The sequence below is a fragment of the Typopeltis vanoorti genome, chromosome 15 (genome assembly GCF_054136105.1).
Source record: "Typopeltis vanoorti isolate ZY-2024b chromosome 15, IOZ_Tvanoo_1.0, whole genome shotgun sequence".
Lineage (NCBI taxonomy): Eukaryota > Metazoa > Arthropoda > Arachnida > Uropygi > Thelyphonidae > Typopeltis > Typopeltis vanoorti.
The window spans coordinates 22388483-22406075 of NC_143563.1; the positions used below are offsets into that span (position 1 = coordinate 22388483).

Below are 17593 nucleotides of genomic sequence, written 5' to 3' on the forward strand. Positions count from 1 at the left end.
GTGTAACTCAGTAGAAGTAGCCTTTGCAGTCTACAATGCTTGGACACATGAAGAAATACTTGGGTTCAAATATAGTCTCTGAATAGAGAAACGTTTGAAGCTTTTTGTCCACTAGTTCCCGAGTTAGTTGATCTCTCGCATGGGCAAGTAGGTTTTTTCCTCCTGGCTATACAAGGTCACTTGCAAAGCACTTGTATTTCAGGATTCCTATATAGCTCACATCAAGGTTCTCAATATCAGTCTCTATTGGTCAGGTTCCGGATATTTGCTTGGCCTCTAAATAAAATGCAGCAATGTTTTTTTAAAAAAGCTACTCAATAGCCTTCAGTACAATTTTAAATCAAAAGTAAATTTTGTACACAACAGTAATCACAAAGGATTTATTTAATATCTGATCATACTAATGACTGATTAAAAAAAGCATAATACAAATATAGCTTCAACAATGAACAGATAACAGACAATATACAATAGCAATGCACAGTAAAAGCTGTGCATCTGCAGAAATTTTAGGACATAATGTTTTCAATAGTGGATGATATGATTCCTGAAACACAGAAATGAATTAATATCCAAGTATTATTTTCCATGATGCAATAAACTTTCACTGTCCCATAACGAAAGTTACAATATTAGTTTTCACACTTTACACTAGAGCTTTATAGATTCAGCAAAAAAACAGCTCCTATGTAAGTAATACACCTGTTGAAGCTGCTAAATGGAATTACACTGTAAAGCATTTCATGTGATCCAAAATAGTGTTAAGTGCATAATCAGAATATGGTTATAAAAATTATTTTTAAAGGATTGAGGAAAAAAATATTAGGAAATGATGTGGATGATGCACAATTTACTGTAATTAATAAGGAAGTGAAGAAATATGATTACAAAAAATACTGCATATTTACTTGTGACTTATGCTACATCAGTATCTTAGAATAAATTATATTACGATGTACATACAACTATGATTATTATTAAAATCCTCTATCAGTCCATGCAGTTAGCCTAGTGGCTTTGCGCTTTGCAACCCATATGCTTGGGGAAGGAGTGTCCCAGGTTCGATTCCTGTCGAAGACGTGAGGAACTTGAGGATCTTCCTCAGGCATAGCCAAGTTAGCCAATGTTGGGCATAGGGAGTAGGGTTTTTTCCACCAGTTTATCTGATATTTTTCATCCTGCAAGCAGGCAAACCGGCCCTGTGAACATATGCTGCTACAGTCAAAAAATATATATCCCTCCCCAGCAGCAGACTAAGCAATGGGTTGGTTTGGAGTGGTACTAACAAGAAGTTGCATCTAGGTAGCATGCAGACCCTGCAAAGGAAGCAGGATTAACGCATAGTGAAAGAAGATTAAAATCCTCTATCACTTTTTTATTCTCCAAAGGAAGTAGGTAGCACTCTTTCAGTCTTTGTGAAATTGATACAGCCAGTTTGTCTACATTGCCAAGACTGAGTGCTGATGTTTTTCACTTAGTTATATTATAAATTAAAGATGCAAATTAATTATATTTTTGGTTTCATCCTTTATCCAAGTGTAAGCAAAGTTTGTGCACAAAGTACAAACTTTGCATACACTTGGATAAAGGATGAAACCAAGAATATAATTTCTTGGCATTTTTAATTTCAAGACAGTGCATTTTCACAAAGTGCCAGATATAAAGCTGCATTCCTAATAATTCTATCATAAAAAATCCAATGCAGAATTTTCTTTTCTACAAATTTGTAACACAGGGATGTTTTGTTTTTCCACTATCATATATATGAAGGCTTCTTCAAAAATATTTTCCTGACTATTTCCATGTGGGAAAATGGGCCATATTTTCTGACTATTCAGTTCTTAGATGATTAATCATATGGTTATTGTGCACACAAAACAAAAATAAGCAATGCTAAATATGCACTGGGGATAAGATACAGGAAACCAAACATTACTTTTACATCTGGTTTCCAGATATCAGACAGTTTTCTATAGCCAAAAGTCTCCCAAACCTTTGAAATAAACCATAGTACTTTTCATATAGATCAGAAAATCTTTTTTTATAGATAGCACTAAACAGTCATTCATGTTTTTAAACAGTATCATGAGAGTTTAAAAAATCAGATAAACCCTTTATGAACTTTTCCAATCTGAATGAAAATATAGCCAGCCCAAGGTTGGGATAATTTTAACTACCAATTATTTTTTGAAATACAATGTCAGTTTACTGCACTCTCTAATAGCCACCTATCATTATTTCCTTTTACATTCAGGCAATTTAGTTACTCTGAACTGATGTTAATATCAACAAAAAGCCAAGACCAAAATTATTAATTAAACTAGCTTTGTAAAATTAATTGCATACCATGTTTATGAATTACTTAAATTGATTCATTCCAGCAGAAGGACTCTGATGGGGAAGAACTAGAATTTTTATCCTTTTTTGCAACACTGATCTGGATGGCTATTGCTATCAAGGATAAATTGCTCTTTTTTAACATTATCGGACATTAAAATGATTTATCCAGTATTATGATATGAGTAAAGGATATGAAAGAGTATAAACCATTATTTTAGGATCACCTTTAACAATTCCATAAAAATTTCAAAAGGTAAGTAGTGCTTATAATGCAAGAACAAAGTTATCAATGTGCATTTAAATTAGCTGAGTGTTAAAATATCTTCTTGTACACCTCACAGCACCAGTAGGATGTCTCCTAAGAAACAATCTGCTTTTCACATTAACTACTAATGAAATGCACAAAGATCAGAATAATAAAAGAGCAGGGTTTCCTGGTTATGAAGTAAAAAGCATTTATAAACTAATTTGAAATGTGCTTCGCAACAGAAGCACTTATTTTTCAATAAACGTTTTTTTTTTTGTTAGATAAATAAATATTATTTCACATTTTATAAAAGAAGAGCTTTCTAAGAATAATGTTTCTTAAGTTAACCAGGCATACAAGTCCATTGCTATATATTTAACAAGAGAACTACCAACATCTTTTTTCTATTCTAGGCAATTTTTTTTGCCAAATTGTCAAAGTGACTTCTGAGAATGTAATAATAAGTGTTTTTTTAAAGAGCATGCATGTGAGAATAGTTTCCCACACACTTCACAAGCAAAAGATTTTTCCTTATTATGAACCAAGAAGTGTGTTTTCAGGTTGCATGATCTTGAAAATGCCTTGCCACATATTTCACAACAGAAGGCTTTTTCCTTGGTATGAACTACTAAATGTTTCTTTAGAGAATATGCCTGTGAAAATGCTTTGCCACATATTTCACAAAAGTAAGGTTTCTCCTGAGTATGAACAGACTGATGTGTTTTCAAATTATCTGATCTTGAAAATGCATTGCCACATATCTCACAAGAGAAGGGTTTCTCCTGAGTATGAACTAATAAATGTTTTTTTAGGGAAGATAATTGTGAAAATGACCGACCACATGTTTGACATAAGAAAGGCGTCTCCTGTGTGTGAACTAATAAATGATTTTTTAAAGTTGATGAATGTGAAAATGTTCTGCCACATATTTGACAAAAGAAATGTTTTTCTCGAGTATGAACTAATAAATGTGTTTTCAGATTATCTGATCGTGAAAATGCCTTGTCACATATCTCACAAGAGAAAGGTTTCTCTTGTGTATGAATTAATAAATGTCTTTTTAGAACAGTTGGATGTGAAAATGTCTTGCCACATATAATACAGATAGCAGTTTTCTGATTATAACTATTGTCTCCTGTTTTACTGCATTCAGCTGCTGGTAATGGCTTTCTACAATTGCTTTTTCCAGCAGTACCTTCAGGAGTATCAGAAATTTCTTTGCTACAAGTTTGCAACTGAGGAACATTTTGTTTTTCTACTATATCATATATATGAATGCTTTCTTCTTCCAAAATATTTTCCTGACTATTTCCATCTGGAAACATACTTTGTTGATTTGCTTTAGCTATGTTCCAAAGATTATTTCTGTCAGTTTTCATTAAATTATTTGCTGCAGTTGGATGAATCTGCCTTTAGCACAGTTCTGAAAAAAGAAAGAATAAATTAAATTCAGAAACAATTAATGTAAATTAAAATATAATGCAATTAATTTTTTTCATATTAAGTACACAATGAGATAATATATGCTGTTTTATTAGACAAGAAATATAGGTTTTTCTGGGGAGGAGGTGCTTAAGAGTAAAACTAGATAACTGGCAGGAGACCTCCATAGTCATTTAAATGAATGCTGAGAACCAACCAACATTTTCTAATATAATGTTCAATCCTCACATGTAATATTCAATTCTCATGTTGCATTCTGTTAATAGGTTGCCACTTGGACACTAAATGAACAAGGACGAGTTGGCAACTTGGGATTTAGATGACCAAATTTTATTCTGTATTGGCTAAACCAAAAACAATGAAATGTCAACCCAGCTGAGACAAAGCCCCCTTCTGCTGCTTTTTCCCTACATTAGGGAACCTAGACAAACAGTGAACAGTCAATTACTGGAACAAACACACTTGATATCAGCAGAATTCAAGACAGGCACAGGCACCATCAATGCAATTCAATGAAAAAGTGGAAATGGCAGAAGAACTAGAGAAGTACCACAATATAATTGGTGTAACCAAAACAAAGACAAAACAGGTGACTTTCTTCTAAATAATTACAGGATGTTATATTCATGCTATTAATAGTGATCAGGGAAAAGACATAGCTATAATATCAACACTAAATAAAGATAACCTTGATTGGCACAGCTTCATATAGAGCAGAGATTCCCAAACTTTTTTCAGAATGTAGCACACTTAGCAATGTAAATTCCTGTCATGGACACCTGTGTTTTACATGCTGGACTTGTATGATTAACTGCAAATTTATAGCATTTTACAATTTCCACCACATTGACTATGTTCAAATTCTATTAGATACATACACTGAGTTAGCAATGCATTAGGAAGACCCACCCTAATTTACATATTTGGTGCAATAACAAAGTACGTGATATCAACATCATGCAACTACTACAAATGGGCACACCTATCCTTTCTACGTAATCAGTAGACATTTGTCAGTAACGGGGAAACGTGGCAATGTAAGCCAATTTGACCAAGGGCAGATAGTTGGGGTCCAGTGGACAGGTGACAGTATTTTGGAAACAGCTGCAGTTGCTAGCTACTACCATACTACTGTATCAAGGGTATACCAGGAATGGATTAACCACGAACATACATCCAGCAGAAGTGCACACATTGGTCAGCCATGAGTGGTTTATCCTAGAGGTGTGCATTGGGTGTTACACAACATGCAATAGTCATACAGCTCACCCTTCAGTATAGCAGGGAATTTCAACCCATTTCCACATGCACCTTCCTTTGCATAGGGTTCACAGTCAGATACCAACAAGGATACCCATGATGATGGCCATGCATCCCAAACAATGCCTCGCATGGGGGAAGAAACATTGGTAATTGATCCTCGACAGATGTAAGGTCACCTGGAATAAGCAGCATGAAATCCTATCCCCTGGGTGAACAGTTAAGGTTCAACAGACTGGTTATGGTCCAGGGAGTTTTTCCTGGCATGCCCTAGGTCTGTTGGTTATCATCCCACAAATACTGAATGGTGAATGCTAACAGCGACTTGTTAGCAGACTATCTCCATCCATATCTGCAGGAGGTCTACCCCAACCACAGTGACATCTTTAACAGGACAACACACCTTGTCTTCAGACTTGTACAACAATTGAGTGGTTGGAGGAACATGACAATGAATTCACCACCCTGACTAACTCAATCAAGGATGTGTATACCATTCTCCACAGAATGGGCATGAACTGACAAAGTTGCTGCAGCATACATAGGTTAAGTTATGCATGGAAGATGTTTGACATAGGAATCTGTTCCTAGGTGTCTGTGAGCCATGACTGCACAGAGAGGTGGACTAATGCATTATTAGGTGGGTGTTCATAATGTAAAGCTAACTGAGTGTACATTTTTAACAAATTTATTCCAAAGTAGACTCCCACTATTTTAAGCAAAGAGCCTTGGAACGTTCTATTTAAAATATCCAAAACTTTGGATATTTTAAATAGAACTTTAAATTGAAATCTGTTAATGTCAGTATCACTCTACATTGATTTCTTGAACAAAAAAAAAAATTTTTTTTTAATTTAATAAAATAACTTTTTAAACAAAATCTTTTTTATATTTAAAAACTGTAGCACCACTGATCAGTTGATGGAACTCTTATTGAATTTCTGACCTGAGACATCATTAAAGTGTCTTGGAAGAATGGAATTTTGCACAAATTGTCACACCCTAGCTATGCATATAGCACTTTACTAAAATATTAATAATAAATTTTATTTATTATTAATTTATAACTAACCTATGTGAAGCCAACACACATCCCCGGAAGTCCCACTCGATCTGCAATACATCTATCGTGACAACTCATTCATATGCCTAGAATTTACAACACAATATAAATTATGTATTTCCTTACCAACCATTCTCCAAGTAAAAAAAATTGTATTCATGTACTCCTACCTCCCTTTTTCGCTACACCTTCATGTATTTATTATGGATTGCCAATGATTCTCATCCTATGTATAATCTTTCTGTATTTATCCTTTAAATTTCCTTCACCAGCTTAAATATCTCTACCATACACCTCATTTCTGCTTATTGACATTTATATTTTTATCTTCTTGACCTTCATGTGAGTCACAAGACTCACTGTGAAAGGTCAACACCACTCAAACTCATCCACCATTTGCACTTTCACTGCCTTCTCAAGTAACATATTCTATGCTCCTACCAGTCTCCTCAGTGTTAATATGATAATAACCCTTCCACAGCTTAACTCAATCATAACCCACTCCCTTTTTCTATCCACCAAGCTCTGCAAGTCTGCATGTCCTTAGTCTATTCTCATAATCAACATTGTACAGTTCTGATATAATTTTTGTTTTGTTTCTGCATTCTCTCCAAATCCCAGTGGCCAGATCTGAGCACAGAAATCCAGATATGGTCTGATCCAAACTTTATACCATGGGACCACCACACTTATCTCTCATGATCGATGTCCTCCTCAACATTGCAACAATTCTCTGAAATGTTTTCAGAATCTCAAATCTCTATCCACAATCACCCCAAGCTCCTTTGCTTCCTCCATTTCTTCCAGCATAACTCCATCAAGTACAAAACATCTCATCTGTAGATCCCAAATTTCAAAACCTCACATTTAGGTTGCATTAATTCAAATCCTCTTGAAGAGCCAAAACATCAGCACTATTTTTAATAACCCTCCCAAACTTCATATCATCTACAAACAACTGAGTAGCTTCCCAGTAGTCCTGTGACAATATCATTGACATAAGGATTGAACAGCAATGGCATCGGTACCGAACCCTGTGGTGGAACTCCACTTATAACCTTCCTGATACTGCTTTACCATATACATCTGATATCAGAAAGCCAGTTCCCAATCCACTAACCTGATATCCAAACCCTTATGTTGCAACTTAAAAACCAACTAGTCATGTGGCACCCTATCAAATGCCTTTGAAAAATCCCAAAAGATAACAGTGTGTACCTTACCTTCATCCCCTGCTCTTGTTATTCTATTGTAAAAGGTAACCAGATTACTAAAACAAGAATGTCCTTTAACAAATCCATGCTGGCCTGCATAAATACTGCCCTCACTTTCCAATTCTGAATACAAATTCTTACTAATTTCTCCAAAATCTTAAAATCTGCAGAAGAAATACAAACATTACCTCCATTCTACCACCACCTTTATGAAATGGCTTATCTTACCCTCCTTCCATTCTTTAGAACCCTTTCCTGTTGCAAGACTTTCATTAAACAGTCATGTCAATAGCACGGCCAGATCTGCAACACATTCCCTTAAAACATGTGGTAAAATTCCATCTAGTTTCCCCCCACCTTACTGATATTTAGTGTACTCAGTATTTGGAATACATAGTCTTCATTTACTTCTAACACTTATCCTTTTAGGAATAAAGCCTGCTATACAAGGATAGGAAAATTAATATAGAGTTTATCAAACAGCTCAACTGTGTCATCTGCACTGATCACCCAAATCCCATCTCCGACCAGCAAGGAAATCTGTCCACTTTCATTTTCCCTTCTGATCATTACATTTCCTCAAACTCTTCTCATAACCAACATTGTCTTGTTTTGCATTTAGTTCATGAGTTTTCTCTTCAAAACAGAATCCAAATGATGAAATCTGTGCACAGAAGTGTGATTACATTGTACAGCAAGATCACACTATATTACTGCGTGCATGAATAAGACAGGCATTGTGTTATTTTTCAACAAAGATAAGGAGAAACTGATATTAAAAGATATTGAGAGCATTATGGTATTTTTGCAGCATTTACATGTTTCCTGAACTTTCAAGGCATTATCTACTATTATTCCCAGATCCCAAATCTCATCCACCACTTTGGGGTATAGTTCCACAAATACTGTACAGCTCTCTACCTTTACACTCGAATACAACTGATGCACTTATTAAAGGCAACTCTGATTACCCATCTGCCATAAAAGTATATTTAAATTCAAAGAGATATCTGTGTCACTTCTAATAGGTTCAATAATTTTACACCAGAAAACAACTGAACATCCTCTTAATCCATGTGAAATAATATTAACAAATAAGCTGAGCAGCAGGAACCCAAGAAAAGAACCCTGTGCTATGCTATTGATTACCTTTCTTGTCTGAGACACTGCTCCATTCACTTCTTGCATCTTTCAGACATCAATTTCTTGTCCATCTAACATATTATCCATCTTACTATGCAGTAACCAATCAAATGACTTTATAAAGTCCAAAAACACTGCCCAGCATATTTGTCACATTTCATAAAATGTAAACAGACTGATAAAGAACTGAAAGCTATGCTGAACATCAACGAATCCTGTATATATCAACCCCAAACTATGTTATATTCCTATGTAATCGTTTCAATACCTTATGCACAACTGCAAGACATATAGGGTAGTGTATAACTAAGAAAAATGTCTTAGTGCACTTTTGTGTGATGACACCATTGTATTCTTTTCACTTGACCTGATTATCTGCTAAATTATCAGATCAAGAACATACTCAATTTTGTTACACATTTTCTAAAAATATTTTGCAATATGTCACCCAATCCCATAGCTTTAATATATAGCCTACCAAATAACTCATTACAAGAATGCCAAATGGAATGACCTCCATAATTCCTGTTCCTCCTTTCCATTGATACTCACATGAAAACTGCATATTTTTCCTACAGGAATCTCAAGTTTTTCATCCCAAAGGACAAAAAACTGCATGCAATTTAACAAATTGTTAAAGAGAATAGAAGCAATTTACAGACAAAAGCTACGCTTTTTGTCTGTAAATTGCTACAGTTGTTGGTGGTAGTATGGACTGTAGATGGTGTTGATGGTAGCAGAAGTATGTATAGTGTTGTATATTCGGATAATTAAGTAGTAAGAAAGATGATGGGGTGTGTGTGTGTGTGTAAGCACAGTAGAGTGCCCTCTTGCAATGAGGTCTTGGACCCTTTGGAGGTGCATGTGATAATAATAAATTGTTAACTACCTTGCATCCTCTGCGTTTGGCCACACAAAGATAGACTTATAAGTTACAGTCTAGTCACTGACTGGAAGAACTTTTTCTATGCCTTTCTTTGACCGGTTCTCGAGTTAGTCAATCTCTGGCATGGGCAAGCAGGTTTTTCATCCCATAAACTCAAAAAAACTGTAGAACCCATTTTATTTCAGAGAGTAACATATCCTGTTAGGGTTAGGTACCAAGAGATGGCAGCACTTGTTTGCTCGTCTCTTCATCAGTGCACCTATAATTAGTGACAGACATGGGCCAGCTATCTCTGATTGGCTACCAGTAGAGATTGAATTGCCCACGCACTCCAAAAGCTAGATAGGGTTTAAAGGCCTCGCCTACTCCCTATAAGCAAATAAAAGATGTTAGCTTACTTTTTTTTTAACCAACTACTCAACCTATTGTACTCACATCATTGCTGTCCAAAGTGATGGACATCATATTCCTCCCTTTGTAATTGTATTTCCAGTTTTCTCTTGGATCATTCACTGCATGTTATGGTGAAGTGTTCTCTCTTCAGATTTTTTATTAATGGAGATGTTTTGCAGGGCTCTTACTTCACTTTCACCCTTTCCTCATATACCTAAATGCCCTTTGCTCACTGACTTAATCCCTGGCCCATCAAGGATGATGCTGAGAATATGCCATGGATGTAGCTGACTATATCTGTTTTTCCCAAAGATGGACTCTACTTCCATCTGGCTGACAGAATTGCATCCATTCATCTCTCCTTAAAAGCATTCTTATGTGACCAACTCATTGTCCACCAGTAGATTATGCAATCACACACTTGCCACAAGCTGAAAAATTTCCCCTGTATCTATATGCTGTAAAACTTCTAACTTGATTGCTTTCGTTACATCTCACCTTCTCTTTCCAACTTTAAAGAAAAACCACACTCCTTCAGTATCTTTACATGCAAAATTCCACAAGCCAGATATGATTTTATTTAGCAATTTAGGCAACCATTTTGTTGGCAATATTTCAGTTAATGCTAAAAAACAACACATTAGAGATAACATTTTTATTTACAAAAGCTTAAATAAGATCAACTAAAACCGTTTCAAGTAGTAAGGCTCAAACTAGGGAATGCAAGACCCTTTAAATATTATTTAGCACCTATGCATTACTTAATAGCGTATAACTTCTTTACATATTTTTGAACCATCCAAACCATTTTACAATCTCATCCGTGGCCTCCATGAGGAGTCACGTAATCATATCACACCATAATATAAACATCAAGAAACTGATCATTATAATTTTTGGGCACTCATATGCAGGGTGACCACATCTAGTACTTTCGTACTAGATCTAGTACGTTTTATAAATTTTTAGTGTTTAGTACGTTCACTAACATATCTAGTACTTTTTCACTTCTGAATAATAACAACATGACAGTTAGACATATGAATTTAATATTTTCTCTTCTCCCACCTCCCCCACATATCACATTCAATGACACAAGAATATGATTTCCCTTTTTTTCCTACCCCTCTCACTGTTTGCTAGTCCTCTCACCCTACGATCCCGTACTCACCAGGGTGACCACTCAGCAAAAATATCTCGTACCAACTTATGCAAGAAAAAGGTACTAAATCTGAAAAAAAAAAAAGTACTAAATTTTTTATTTGCTTTCATTACACTCTGTTTTGGGCATTTTACAATATCACTACCTTATTATCATAAATGAACTCAATGTGAAAAACCTCTAAATTAACACATGTACGACAAAAATGAAAAGATAAAAGTCAAACTCATCTCACTGTAGTCATCTATGAGTCCAAGAGTTGCAGTTGTCATTCATCATAACAGAAGTCCCACTTCTAACTCTAGCACTTAATATGTGTATTAATTTAATATATAACTTTTAGTGTTTAAAATAATGTAACATTAAATTTTCAGTTATTTAATATGCTATTTACATATATACATACACAGGGCTGCCCATTCACAAGAAAACACTGGAAGTATTTATTCATTATTTTTAGCAGATTTTGCTAAATTAATTAACTCTTCAGAAATAGTAAAATCTGTAGCTGATGAAAGTTTCAATTTTTCTTTTGTCAAAAGGAGTCCATTCATTAAGTGAGTTTGTAGTTGATTTCTTATTTTATTCTTATTTATTTTCCCTGCTGAAAATATTCTTTCAGTTGCTGCTGATGAATGAGGCAGGCACAGTACAGCTTTAACTAATGTTGTTAAATTAGGAAACATTTGTTCTCCTACAGCATTTCTCATTTCAAAAACTTTATTCCAAAAAAACCTTTTTTTTCAAATGCTTCTACAGTCTTCAATAGTTGCCATTCTCTATCAAGCTCTTCGTAACACCCCTAGATATACATTTCTATGTATAAAAACTGGATATAAATAATATATAAATATAGATATAAATATGAATAATGGATCATCTTTTCAATGGGGTCCAATTTATGCTGTGCATAAATAAAAGGTGGTTACTCATATTAAAATATTTAATTTTGCACTTGTTTTCATTGCTGTAGTGATCTTATAATGCACGAGAGGTGTTTGAATAGCAAAGAATATATTTTTATTAGCTAATACCTGTTGGATTGTGGGTGGGGAAAAGAAAGTTAGCGAACAGTGAGGAGAGAAAAAAAGAAAAATCATGCTTGTGTCACTGAATGTGACATGTGAGAGAAGAGAAAAATATTAAACTCATATGTTTAACTCTCATGTTGTTATCATTATTATTAGGAAGGAAGTACTAGATCTGTTGGTCAATGTACTAGAACACTAAAAAATTATAAAAAGTACTAGATCTAGTACAAAAGTACTAGATGTGGTCATCCTGGTGCTCACGCAATCCGACTGGCATTAGTCAATGAAAATATATTCTTCGCTGTTCAAACACTCCTTGCGCGTTATAAGAAGTCCAGTGTTTTTATTAACAAAAATTTCTTTAATTTTTCATCAAAAATATTATTATTTAGATTTTACTTTTAAACATGGACAAGAAAAACTTTCTAAATTTAAATTTGATTCTAAATCTCAGGGGAAAATGTGTAGTGCATTCAGTCAGTAAAGTACATAAAATTGAAAGTGAAGATCTCAATGTCAGTCCTTTCCACTCACAAGAAACCACTTCTCACACAAGTAATTCAGATAAAAGAGAAAGTGATGCCAGTTATGATTCAAATTCAGGTTTACAAGGTTCGTCTAAAGATGAAAAAATCATATAAGCAAAAATTCAAAGAAGAATGGTTGGAGGATCCCATTCTTAAATCCTGGATTTATTCAGTTAAAAGTAAAGGACACACTGCTTATTGTAAATTTTGTGATATAAGCATTAATGGTAGCAAATGTCTATTGATTCGTTATGCAAACACTCCAAAACACAAGCAGAATGTAAAATCTAAAAGAAGTCACCAGGTATAATGTCATTGTTTAAATCCAGTTCCAAATTCTAGTCGGGAAAATAAATTCAAGAGGCAGAATTAAGAATATGTGCATATGATGCAGACAGCTCCCTTCTGTACAGGGGTGCAAACAACCCGGGAGGCACAATTTAGGGGTGATATAATTGAACACGTTCCTAAAAAATAGGGAATAAATAATACACTGAATTGTCTGTGCATATTTGTCACCTTCGAATGTTAGAGATTTCAGTGAGGGGCTGAGTCGCTGGGTAGTTAAATAAATGGTACAAGCTTCAACACAACTTACTTTAATCACTGCTTTCAGCACACTGAACAAACATTCTAGGAGTTTCTTGAGTTTTCTTCTTGATGGACCTGTGTTTCACTCAGGATTTCTCCAAGAGTGCAGGTCACAAAGGTGCCTCCAATGATCTCAATCCTCTTTCTTCCATGTTATACCCATAGATTTCACCAGTGGATCTTCTCTTGTAAGTGGTCTTCCTGGTTTTCTATTTATTCTTGTTGCCAGTTGAATATTCTATATGTGCATCTATTATTCCTCAGTCTGGCTATGTGACCTGCCTATCTCATCCTGCTTTCATGTACTGCAGTTACCACATCTTTTATGCCTGATCGCTTTCTTAGTTCCGTGTTTCTAACATGTTCCATTTTGCTGACATTACAAATCCTATGTTCCATTGCATGCCGAGTTATTCTGAGAGTCTCTTCTTTTCTTGTCGTGTTCCATATTACATTATAGGAGTATGTTTGTTTATTATATAAAAATAAGTGTTTTTTTTCTTTACTATTTGTGTTTTTTCTTTATTTTAATATACGTTCCTTTTAATGTGCAGTATAATAAAATTATTCATAACGCATTATTGTACTTTGGGATCCTTTAATTTTTAATGGAAAGGGTGGCACAAAATTTTGCATTCAGGAGGCGCAAACCAACTGAATGATTTGCGTTCAGTTGGCTGGGCCTGGATGCCGAACACAATCTACTTTTATGGCTTATGGATACTCTTCCAACTCTATTGAAAACAATTGCTCCTGATAGTGAAATTGCTAAGAAAATACAGTGTGGATGCACTAAATGTAACCATCTTATTAAAAATGCATTGGCTGTAGATTCACGCAATGAAATCTCAAAAAAAAAAAAAACTCCTTTGATGAATGGACTCCTTTTGACAAAAGAAAAATTTAAACATTCATCAGCTAGATTTTACTATTTCTGAAGAGTTAATTAATTTAGCAAAATCTGCTAAAAATAATGAATAAATACTTCCAGTGTTTTTCTTGTGGGTAGGAACCCCTGTATATATGTAAATAGCATAATAAATAACTGAAGATTTAATGTTACATTATTTAAACACTAAAAATTATATGGTAAATTAATACACATGTGAAGTGTTAGTTACAACTGGGACTTCTATTATGATGATTGACAACTGCAGCTCTTGGACTCATAGACGACTACAGTAAGGCGAGTTTTGACTTTTTTTTTTTTTCATATTTGTTGTACATGTGTTAATTTTGCGGTTTGACATTGAGTTCATCTATGATAATAAGGTAGTAATATCGTAAAATGCCCTACATAGAGTGAAACGAAAGCAAATGAAAATTTAGTACTTTTTTTTTCAGATCTAGTACCTTTTTCTTGCATAAAATATTTTTGCTGGGTGGTCACCCTACTCATATGCCTCATCCGTTATGTTCTCTGCGAATGACTGTGTTCATGTATAATTTGGAAATGGGAAGTTCAGACTTGTTCTTACATATGTAAATGCCCTTCCTTTTTATTTCCGCTTTTCATTTCGTTCAGAAGTATTAAACTCATTTTATCGCATAAAATGTGAAATTCTAAACAACTGCATTAAAACATTCTCAAAACGCCCCAAATTTTTGTAAGCAAGAAATGAAAAACAAGCAAATGTAACTGGGCACATTTTTCTTATTCTTAACAAGTACTATTAGGAGGACACATGTTGCACTGATATGAACTAATCAACTAATGTAGCATTTAATACTGAACAGGAACTTGAAACCATTAAAGGTCACCATCTAATTATGGTTGTAAAATGTGGTTCCACCTACAGTAATCGATAAAACACAACACTCTGATTTAACAGTGATAACTGAAGAAGAGCAAACAACCTTACCGCACTCAAATAATAACAAGGTCTAAAAACCATCGCCAAACAGAAGAAAAAACAATGAATGTAAAGCTTCTACACAAACGCTATCCGAGACTTGCGCAATGGCAATATCTGCAACATGTGTAGCGCCCTCGCTACTTAGAATTCTGCAAAAGAATTTTTTTACTCTCCCCCTCTCTCTCTGTGTGTATTCCTAAGAAAAAGGAAATTCAGTCATTAATCCTATCATCTCATATAGTGAAATCTTAAGCCGAAGATCGACCAATTTTTAACGCAATCTTTTCGAAATATTGTAACTGGCTATTCGAAAATGTGGTCAATAAAAATTTCTTCTGTAGTAGTAATGATTAAAATTATCTAATACAGTGTCACGTTTCAATAGCAAAAGCTGCTGACATTAAAACAACTTGTACATAACGAAATCATGAAAATAAAATAATGACATATATCAAAACTAAAGGAAAATTAACAGAGAACATAATAATTAAAATGACAATTCATTTTGTTGCAAATTATTGATATATACACTAAAGGATATTTTATAGTACTACATAATTTACTATTACTAGCTTCTTTTTTTTTTCTTTCGAAATTAATCTGTTATTTGTAAAGTCTCCAACATTTACGCACAAAGCAAGTGATTATGATACATTTAGGATCCAGCTTGAAGCAGTACCATGGCATAAAGATCTGCAAGGAAAATATGCTCACAGTGATAGGGAGTAGTCAAGGGATATCTGGAGGAGGCAGTATCAACTGTGTACCAAGGTCAGGAGAGTAAATCGGGTAGGAGTTAGATGAATGAGTACTATCATTAAGCATGAGATACACACAAATAAACTGTTTTGGGGTATAAAAGGAGAAAGGTGATGAGACAAGAGTGCTAACCATCATGATAAAGAGGGGAAAGTCAGATTCTGTGAAGAGATTAGCCGAACAGGCAAAAGAAATTCTAAAAGAGTTTTTATTGTTATGTTGCAAGTAGTGGGAAAAAATGATTATGAAAGGAAAACTTATCAGTGCAGAGGGAAGAGACGTAACGGAGGTAGACAAAATTGTTGAGCTACTGATTGATCATTTTGCAGGGGTATATCATCCAATTGAATACTTTATATTGTCATAAAGTATTCAGTTGGTACTTTATAACAATACTCTTATTGTTATAATTGGAAAAGTATTGTTACAGACCTGACAGAGACTGAAGTTGATGAATTGGAAGAACAAGATATTGCTGAATTTTAATGCAAATAAAGTCGTGGGATTGGGTGGGATATTAGCTCGTATTTTACGAAAATGTGCAGGGAACTGGCGATGCCTTTTGACTAGGCTGTTTGATTTAAGTCTCAATTCTGGTAAAGTCCCAAGACAATGGAAAAAGGGCAAAATAGTCCTTTGCATAAATGAGAATATATCGGTAGCAGATGAGAGGTTAATTTCATTGCCCTGTGTGGGATTACCGCCCCACTTATTGGAGGCCTGAAGTAGCTTGAAAAAGTTCCATATCTGGTCTCTAGAAAAGAGTTTCCAGACTACTCAAAAAACACAAAAAATTACAAAAATTATATATAATTTTTAAAAAAAGGAAAAAATTCTTAACTCACCCATGGTAGAAATGTGCTATAGATCTACAAATGACGTCTATGGGTAGGGAACAAAATATAGCCTGTGTAACTCAGTGGAAGTGGAGGTTGAACTCCTCAGCAGTAACTCTCCCGAAGATAGACTTAAGTTGAAGTCTAGTCGTCGACTAAGCGAATCTTTTTCTAATTTTTTTTCACAGGTTCCCCGAGTTAGTCGATCTCTGGCACGGGAAAGCTGGTTTTTCGTCCAGTAAACTCAAGAAAATCGACCGTAGAACCCCCGCACTATTTCAGACGTTAAAAATATTGTGTCAAGGATCACGAGTTGGCAGCACTTGTTGAACCGTCTCTTTACTCCGGGCTGCTTAAATTAGTCATAGCCTTGGACCAGCTATATTTGATTGGCTACCAGTGGAGATTGAACTTCCCACTCAGTCTTCAAAAGTTAGATAGGGCTAAAATGGCCACGCCTACAGGAATAAAACTTGTTAGCTGAATTTTTCATTTTTTGTTTGCTTTAAACATAAAATGAAAATAATCTCAGAAGTGATGGTAAAAGTACTAGAAAACTGTTCAAAAACAAAATTCCGGAATGAGTGGATAAGAATATGATACATCTATGAAGCGGGAAGCATGGCTTTGTGAAGGGTTTTTCAAGCCTTAGCAATCTACTAACATTTTATAATAGAGCGACAACTGAGTTGGATAAAGGCAGTGGCTACCAGTGCTACTCTATGATACTGCTGGATTTTGCAAAGGCGTTTGACAGAATCTGTCAAGCAAACTGCAACAAATGGGGATCGGTATGAGAATGGTGATATGCATAAAAGGATGTTTGATGGACAGATGCAAAA

General features: G+C 34.7%; 1 protein-coding gene across 1 annotated transcript; it reads right to left on the bottom strand.

Moving 5' to 3' along the window:
- Nucleotides 1–318: 318 nt before the first annotated feature.
- LOC150098489 (uncharacterized) lies at nucleotides 319–15251 on the bottom strand. The gene is made up of 2 exons (XM_090405012.1): nucleotides 15163–15251; nucleotides 319–4010 (listed from the first exon to the last, which is right to left on the bottom strand). Exon 2 carries the CDS (start codon nucleotides 3964–3966, stop codon nucleotides 3022–3024), a length of 945 nt encoding a protein of 314 aa, XP_090261138.1. The 5' UTR covers nucleotides 3967–4010; nucleotides 15163–15251; the 3' UTR covers nucleotides 319–3021.
- Nucleotides 15252–17593: the final 2342 nt, after the last annotated feature.

Coding starts and splice junctions, on each gene's coding strand:
- LOC150098489 (XM_090405012.1), bottom strand. CDS start 3,966: ATGAAAACTGACAGAAATAATCTTTGGAACATAGCTAAAGCAAATCAA.